Source organism: Mya arenaria, chromosome 4, assembly GCF_026914265.1.
Source record: "Mya arenaria isolate MELC-2E11 chromosome 4, ASM2691426v1".
NCBI lineage: Eukaryota > Metazoa > Mollusca > Bivalvia > Myida > Myidae > Mya > Mya arenaria.
The window spans coordinates 66,877,476-66,887,021 of record NC_069125.1 but is presented as its reverse complement, the minus strand read 5'-3'; the positions used below and the strand labels follow the sequence as shown (position 1 = coordinate 66,887,021).

The 9,546-nt window shown below is 33.0% G+C and overlaps 1 protein-coding gene across 1 annotated transcript in view; it reads left to right on the top strand.

Moving 5' to 3' along the window:
- The first annotated feature begins 1,452 nt into the window (after positions 1–1,452).
- The window catches only part of LOC128232465 (synaptonemal complex protein 3-like), a 52,340-nt gene continuing 44,246 nt past the window's right edge, over positions 1,453–9,546 (top strand). Inside the window, exons 1-4 of the mRNA XM_052946031.1 lie at positions 1,453–1,580; positions 3,558–3,633; positions 5,104–5,138; positions 8,626–8,746. Of these exons, the coding sequence (XP_052801991.1) occupies positions 1,469–1,580; positions 3,558–3,633; positions 5,104–5,138; positions 8,626–8,746 (344 nt within the window). The 5' untranslated portion in view covers positions 1,453–1,468. The remainder of the gene's footprint in view (positions 1,581–3,557; positions 3,634–5,103; positions 5,139–8,625; positions 8,747–9,546) is intronic.

The following is a 9,546-nucleotide window of genomic DNA, read 5'->3' as shown; positions in this document are numbered from 1 at the left end:
ACTGAGTTGTTAAACTAGTACATCTTAATTTAACACAATTGTTTCGTAAGTAAAACAATAAACATTTTATTTTTCAAAAATGAAATAAAATAGATCAAATGCAAATTTAAATTAAAATCCTCAATAAAAGCAGCAGATACATATTTATTATGAGTGTTGGAATTATTTTATATCAAGCGCTGTTCACACGTCGCAAGGTCAGACGCATTTATTTTAAAACTATGACACAGAAATGCAGTAGGCATTCCGGAATGGAAATGGGTGGGATAGACTAGACGACCAGGTTTCAGTCAGAAGACGTCGCTTTGTTTCCTCATCAGTGACACAGAAGCTAGAACCGCCAATATCCGGATATGCAGGGTCCTGGTCGGCCATGTCACGCATGTCAAACGGTTACAATTTAAAATCAAGCGCTCAAAAAAACTTTGATCTGACTTCCTTGGTTGCTTGGAAGTCTCGTTACAACACTACTTCGAACCAGTTCTGAAAAGCTTCGATATTTTTTAAATTGTGTAATAAAGCACGGAGTTATGTTCATATTCGATGGGTTCGCTGCTGATCGAAACTATACCCCTTACCCCCTCACGCTTCAATTTTTATTGCATTTTTGATTTTTTTCATTCTTGAGAAAAATGTGCAGGCACGTGCCTGCAGTGCCTAAAGGAAGCTACGCTTTTTTACACCAGCCAATATTTATTGTATGATTATATAATTAAGAATATGAGTGAAACAATAAATACAAGTCCCATAAAGTTGGGCGTACAAAAATTTGTTGGTGGTTTATTGGCTGTCCAGATATGGAAATATAACTTAAAAACGGCATTCTAGAATAATTCAATTCCAACACGTGGTGTTATTATTTCCATACATAGTGAAACCAGGTTATCCATTACACCGGAAACAATAGAACATAAACAAATTTGATACAGTGTATCGTTTGCGAACCAAACGGTCCCTGCGTTTATAAACAGTTAAATAAAAATACTGCATCTTTCATATGCTATTAATTATATACTGAAAAATAATATAATAAACAAAAATGCCGCAATGAAACGCCATACTGATTTGTGTAAAATATTTCGTTTTGACTGGTTTTAACTGGGTGGGCGTAAAAGTGGTACGGGCGAATAATAGGTCGCTAACCAGTATGCATATTTTTATCATATCTTACGAACTGTTTTTATTTCTTCCATAGCTCTACTATACCAAAGTGTTTTTACTTGTAGTTTACATGATAATTTGAATAAGTTATTAACTATGTTATCAGTGTTGTTGTTTTTTCGATAAAAATGGCCAAGGAGTTCCAAATGATAAAGTAAAATATTATTAAATGCGTAGAATCTGACCGGTAAACTTATTGACTGGTTTCTAAATCATGTAAAATAAACGTTAACATCTACATTAAATTATTGAAGTCCATTCGAGAGGTGGTGTCGTCTGTTCCAAAGCAAGGACAAAAGTCGCCAAAATGCCAAAGAAAAACAAAGAAAAAACTGTTTCATCTGTAGAGAAGGCGGAAAAATCAGACCAATACATGTCATCTTCTCAAAACAGCGACCAAAGTAATAGTCCATTACGAGGTAAACTTCATTCAATTATTTTTGCGTAGATCTAAAGTCTTAGTCTAGCCACAATATAAATGCGCGTTTAGGGAACTTTTTTAACATTTGGATATTCATTTTGTTCCCTAAACGCCACAAGTCGACTGATCCATATCAATGTAAAATATATTCTTCAAATATTACTCCACAATACTAAACACTTCACTGTTAAATTGAAACACAAAAGTTTCCAGTTGCCTAATTCCGGATCAATTTTGAAGTTTTCTTAAAATATTGTCATAATTACTGAACATAAGTGCATGCAATTTTAATAGAGAAATGTTGAGTCCTATATCAACGAAAATGGAAAAAGAATAAAAGAAAAAACACAATTAATTATAATACAATATTCAGTACGAAATAACGGCATAATCGACGTCCAAAAACCTGATTCAGTGCCTAAATATTCAGATTTTTTCAAAGAACAAAGTAAACATCATCAAGTCAATATACAAATATTAAAATGCCATTTAAATGAACATCATGTATTACATGTTTAACCTGTATATAAATTTTATACTTCTCTGAAGTATTTGTATGTGTATTTTCGGCGTATCCGAACTACTAATTTGTCCGAATTTGCAAAATTTTGAAAGTACAAATCTGCTTCATTTTTGCTTCATTTTCATATCAAATGTTGCACAACACAAAACAATGACATCGTCAATTTATTTACTTTATACGTAATTGGCATTGTATTTCGTGATAGACGATAAGTCATAAACATCGTATAGAAGGTCTAGTGTTTAAAGATAACCCTGTCGAACCTCAATATAAAAGCTCGCGCTGTTTGACGTCATCTCCCACGTGACTAAATATTGACATTTGGGAAAGCGAAAGTTTAGAGGTATTTATTTTGGGTTATACTCGAATAGCAGCACTTTTGTGTTGTTTCTGTTGCTATGGAGGTCAGTTGCGTAGACTGTGATCATTCTAAATTGATCACGGTCGCCGAAACGCTTTTTAAACGATTACCGAATATTTAGACAAATCCGGAATTAGGCAACTGCCCAGTACACTTAAATTAGTTTAGCCAATACCTTTTACTTATTACACTTAAGTGTTTAATGCAACACAAATAATTACTTAAATTTAGATCGACTTTTGTCAAAAAAGCAATCTAATTTTGAAACCATCTAGCAGGTGCCCGTTATCTTTCTGCTCAATATACTTAGTGCTGGGATCTGTCATTCTTGGCTAGGAAAACAACAAGTGGGATATGGACGTGTAGAGTCGCCAAATCACAATCGTCAAAGACCCTGAAGCGTCTGTTTATATGGACTAGTCTTATTCCAAATAATTTGTACGTTGACAAATTTTTTTACGATATTTTGATATGGCAAATCCTTAATGTACAAATTGACTTTTTACTCACAATTTTTTATTCTTACTCGCATTCGATCCCTGGTTGTGTTTACTAGAACGTTAATGGTAATCAGTTGTTAAGTCACCTTGGAACACGATACTTTAAAATGGTCTGGTGAATTATCAATATACAGCATTATAAAGACTTGATCATAAAGCCTGGATAGAAATAACAGATCCATCCTCTGGCTTTCAAGTCTGGCTTTTATGTTAGGCTGAGCTACTTTTGCTTGGAAAAGCCCTCCTTTCCCCAAATATTTTGTAAAAATAGTTTGAGAAATAATGTTTTTTTTTCATAAATGCATTGCTTGAAATAATCAAATGCTTGATCTCCATGTTAATCAAATTCTAGTGTGTTTGTGTATAATGCAGAAGCTGATGCTTAATAATAATCGACTGGCGGTAGGAATGGACTGTTCAAATGGCATTTGAAATGGTTCAAATAAGGTTTCATTATAAGGTTTATAGAGTACCTTCCTCGTTGTTGTTGTCAAATTTAGTTAAAAATTCAATTTCAGTTTCATTCATATACTTCTGAACTTGTATCCTCTGTACAATTGCTGTTTACAAACATACTTGTCTTTTTTGCAGGTGAAACACCAATGGTTGTTGGTAAAGGCAAAAAAAGAGCATTTGACCAAGCTAATGAAGAGCCCGAGGAATTTGGGTGTGTAAAATAATATTAAATTTATTTATATTATGTAACTGATGGCCATAAATTTAATTAAATGAATCAAATTTAAGAAGAAAAGAAAAACAGAAAATATAGTATGGATTGAAATTCATGTATGTATACAAGTCATATTTGCTATAAATAAAAAAATACTTTCATGCTTCATATAAGGCTAGTCATCCTGAAGAAAAAAACAACCTCCCACCCCCAAATAAACAACAACAACTAAACAAATACTGAATGAATGACATCCTCAGAGGAATATAGACACCAGAGCCGCCTTAGTTCATTCTAGGGAATTTTTTGGTGCATCTATTAAATACAGGGTTACAATCTTGTTATCAGTAATTAATATTTTCCATAAAAGCATTATTTAGTAATTAGTCAAAGGTTATAAAAATCACTATATATGTATCACTTAAAGTGTGTTGATCATGGGAATCGAACAGAATTTTTTAATATTAAATGCCAAGAGCACTTACAATTGTAAGTACAATGTAATTTGAAGCAATTGTTGTTGTTTGCACTTCTTTGAAGTCGGAATTTGATTATAGTAAAATGAAAGTAAAAATATTTGGCAAGAATGTTGATCATATAAAATGGATAATTTTTCAATCCGCAAGCCCAAAATCTATCTGTCCTCGTACGCTAAACATAAAAACAATTCGGTCGCAAAAGTTTGTGGGGTAAGTTTCTGAAGTTCATGTTTACTTTCGTTTTGAGGATCAATCTCAGGGCTTTTTCTATAGTACCCACGGGTCCGACTATCGGACCCATTCCCAAAGCAAAATATAAGATATTTTTCCCAATCTTCAGAAAAAAAACCCAATCCAAAAAAAAATTTTTTTTTTTAGAAATTATTTTTTCCTGTACTGGTTCATTTTCAACATCCTAATAATTTATGTCATGTGAAGTTTTTTTGGTAATTGAACTCAGAAATCATTGATTTTCATCACATTCAGAGATCGGAAATATGAAATATTATCTGTCATGATTTATTGCAATAGATATTTACACCCCAAGGATTGATATTTCAGCCATTGCGGGTCTTTTAAAGGGAAAAAAAAACTAATATTAAATCATTACCTATTTCGCAGGAGACTAGACAGCTTTTTCTTTTAACTGTAAAATTTCCCAATTTTGGCATTTTCACGACGCAAAATTTCCCAAAATGTCTAGGGTCTTTTTCCCAAAATGGGCAGAAAAAGCCCTGTAATCTTTTTCAACAGTTAAACAAACATCCTTGTGAAAAGTTGAAAAAAATATGACAGAAGATTTTTAGCAGATTTTGGTCCAAAAAGCATTTGCATCCTCTATTGCTACTAGCATTTAACATTATTCCATATTTACTAGGTCACATAGGGTGAAGTGTGAGGCAGTGACCACCATCCCAATAATTCAGTTGCTGCTGCGTTATTTTCATTTCATTTAAAAGAAAGATGAAAATCTTTTTGCATTTTTCAGACAAGGATTGCAGAAGATGCTTGAGTGTTTCGGAAGTAGGTATTTACAAACATGTGTTTTAATTGTCAATAGACCTGAAGAATAATGCTGTATGATCATTATAAGTCACTGACATTCTCAGTGGGCAGGCAGATCCAGTATAATCCGATATGATATATTTGATCAGCCTGATTTAAGTTCAAAAGGCCTTAGTGAAACTTTGAAACTTTACAGCTTACACTTACCAAAGTTCTAACACATCATTTTGTTTTCTTTCGTGAAATGTCATATGAACAAAACAGTATAAATAAGAAACAATAAAAAATATCATAGATAAAAAGAAAAAATCAGCGATCTATTGTGGTATTGACCGAAATCGAAAATCACAAACAAGTTTAGCCTAATCTGAACCACACAGATGATTTTTTTTTCCATATGTAAAGCATTTTTTTCAATATTATTTTTGTCAGTATTGGGTGTGACCTTCCCCCTCTTTTTGACCAACTTCAGCAGCGACTTCACATAGACATAGTAATTATGGAATTGAAAAGCTCTAGTTGCATTTGTTGTTTATATCATTTTTGCATGCTGAAAATGTTAAACATGCACTCTTTATAGTTTTATTGCTTCAGTATGTTTGAGGTGGCAGTGGAGAAGATAGGAAAGAAATTATGCTATAAGACAAGATATCTGCTTTTTCATAATTTGAATTAAAAACAAATCCACCAAAACTAGATGTGTCAAAACCTGTTGGTGAGTGAATACGCCATTAGAACACTTGGATCAAATACAGAAAATCCAGTGTTTTACATAGGAGACTTGATATACATGTGTAATTACATGTAATGTAATTAAGTTAATGGTTAATAGTTTATCAGGGGTTTTGGATGCTTCCTTTGGATAAGATTATCAAAAGGAACCAAAGTCAAGGGAATTTGGTGTAAGGTCAAGGTCTTTAATTGTCGGAATTGTCTGCTTGCTTACTAAAACAGTTATTTCTGATTATCATTTTACTGAAACTTGATATATGTACATTGATAAAGCCAATCCATATAGAGTGTACAATAAAAGGCAGAGTGTGGTTAAGTACTTATTAGAAAAAGAAGAGTGGCTTATGACGAGATTGTTCAGATGGTTTTTGCCACCCAGATAGATGGAACTGGAGGTTAGAAATAAGTTCCGCACATTACATTGTACACAAAATCACGTAAATTAAATGCATGTAGAACATGCACACACATGAAACTTCATAGGAATGTTGTTCAGCATAGGAAATTGAGCTCAAACCATTTCTGTGACATTTATCTTCGTCTTTAGAACAAAAGTTTTGGCCCTTTGTCCGTCCTGCTTTTGTGTCCTGTCCATAACTTGTTATTCATTGTGGGATTTCCAAATTATTTTGCAATAGTGAACACCTTAAGCTAACGACATGTCATACCCTAAACCAGGTCCCTAGCTTCAAGGTCAAGGTTCTTGCGTACCTCAGAACTTTGCAGATTTTATATATAAGCCATACCAGGGCTTGATACTAACGTTAACTGAAATGGTAACAAGGTTACCCCTTTTTTGAGCACTGCCTACTGATAACAGTGGTTCATGTCCAGTCAATAGCATTGTCATACATAGTTTGATTTCAAAATAATTTACATTAATGACCACCAAAAAATAAACATCTGTCACACGCAAGACCTTGGACAGTAGCATCAAGGTCACCTTTTAACATTGTTGGTTTTGCTATTTGAGCTTTACAAATAATAGTAGCTTGTTTCTGGTCTTTATCTTTGTCATTCATGGTGGGTTTCAAAATAATTACTAACCACAATGAGATGAGGACATGTCATGCGCCACACGCGAGTTCCTAGCTTCAACATCAAGGTCACTTTGCTCCTCTTGGTTCATGTTTGGTCCAATACAACCATTCATAGTTCTCAAAATCATTCAGCATAAGTGACCACCATATGAAGACAACATCCTGGGTCTTATAGGGACTAGACACCGGAATGATGGTCCCAAAATAATCAAATACAATATTTCCGCAAAATAAGCCAAGATTTGTCAATACAAGGTAGAATGTGGACGATAATATATCACTTTACATGGTTTACAAAAATATACACAACGATCATGTTGTCTCACATGCTGTCTCTGCTGAGTTTCTTTATTTAAATATATGTGAACACCTTGCAAGTCACGTGATGTTTCACACACTCAGGGATCAAGGAAAATCGTCAGTCCAACTGTCCTGACAGGTAAATTTGGACTCGGTGCAACTTTAATTGTAATGGATTCGGTCTGTCTGACCGACAGTTTTCACATTCAGATGTAATAAAATAAAGAAGCTGTAATGTTCCTCAATTATTATACACTGTTTAAAAGTCTTTTCTTCTAAAAAAATACATTTTTTTGTAAATGATATTGTGAATGAACTATTTGATTACTATCCCAATATCTTATTTGGTAAAGTGAAAATGTCAGATGCTTAGTGCACTAGTCAAACATTATGCAACACTCAAATGTTCCGAACTCTAATCTTACCTTTTGGAACATGCTTTTTGATTACTAAGTAACAAGTACAGGTGCGAGAAATACACATCGCCACAAATTCAACCAATCACAATTTAAATTAGTCAGTGCAAGACTGTCCAAAAATGGCAATGTTAAAATTTTACTTTCTGACTGACAAATTTCCAGCGACTGTTGGACTGAATGACTGATTCTTTTTTAAGTTTGGCGATGTCAGCACACTAACCTGTCAATAAACGTTTTAGTCAACATGCTGTCATTTTAGCTGTGGAAATCACTTTTAAGTCTCCATTGACCAATTTCATCACCTATGTAAATCTGTCGGGTCTGTGTCTATGTTGTTTTGCTGCTTCACAGTAGTTTTCCTCTTACTAATGCACTGTCCTTCCATTTGGGAACCCATGTTGTGTATATATTTGGCATGTGAAATACATGCAATGAGTTTCTTTGAATAAAGCAACATTTTTTTTTTAAACTTATTGGGCAAAATCTGCAAAGACAAATGTTTCGTGAGCGATGTGGTACATCAGCAAGTATTAAAGATTCAATGCGTTGAACACAACAATATCAATTTTATGGAAGTTTTGGTAAATTTTCTTTTTTTCTTGCAATTTTCTCAATTAGTGTTTTGTTTCTTTAAGCTTCACGGTCATGGTCACTTGTATGGCTGAGTCAAGGTCAAGAATTAATATCCTTCATAAAATCTTTAAACATACATGTTATGAATTTATTTCAATAATTTCCTGAGCCATCACTTCTGCAAAGCTCTAGTGTTGTTTTTCTTGAAAACACATTGTTCTTAAACATGTGCATATATGCACAGTTTTAAAATTGATTAACGGGTCATTTGTTGTCTCTATGATTACAATTGTTCCACTGACCCATTAATATGTTTTCATGCACCAATGACAATAAGTCATTATTTGTTTAATCTTCAAATGAAACTCATGGGGTTTGACTCTTTCCTAGAAAACAACAATTTTTACTCCAAAACTAATTTCTTTTTGTTTTGTTTTAAAGGTGATTACATAAAGAATTCTCTTAACAATAAGAGAAAGCGCCTGGAACAGTTGACTCAAGGAGCTTTGCGAGCCAGCAGCAAAACTGTTGATGATATTTGGAAGGTCCAAACAAATGAAAGGTAATTGCATATACATGTATTTATATCCAATCCCTGTGACTGCATAGCGGCATTTATATATATAGCCCTTTTTAAATCATTAGGTTTAAAACAAAATGGCTATGACTGAGAACTCAAAAACAAAAAAGAATTCTATAAAGTTTGTTTCTTTACTACAACTCTTCCATATAAAAACAGTTTGTGGGTCCATTTTTTATGGAAAAAAAGCTACAACAAGGAAGCATACTATAGGTAATTCTTTTACACATTTGGGGAAAAAGTATATAATTATATATATCAGCTTATAGCAGTGGGAATTGGGCTGAAACTTGGCTGCAAAATGTTAAAAAAAAACCCAACAATCTTCACTCAAACATTATTGATAAAACCTATTAATCAATCTATGTTAAGCATGTTACATTAAGTGCATAGGCAATACAATTGGGCTAAAATAATCAATATATTTACAAAAGGTAAAAAATTGTGTCCATAATGGTCCATGGTTTCATCAGTATAGTCAAGTGAAAGAGTTCCTAGAATATGTTTTGACAAATATTTCCAGATAAATTAAGGATAAATTACAACATTTGAAATGCATAACTTTTGTTGATATAATTCCTTTAATAAATTGATGACAAAGAGTTAATTTTTTAACATAATCCCCATTAGTAAACAGGTTTGGCAATCAAAACTTAGTTATCTACTAATTTGTTTGTTTTTGTTAAAATATTAGAAAATGTTGAATCACTGCGGAGTTTGTGTTTAGACTTTTACCAGTCAACATGACCATTCCTCCTCTATGGTGATAGTAAAAACATTAT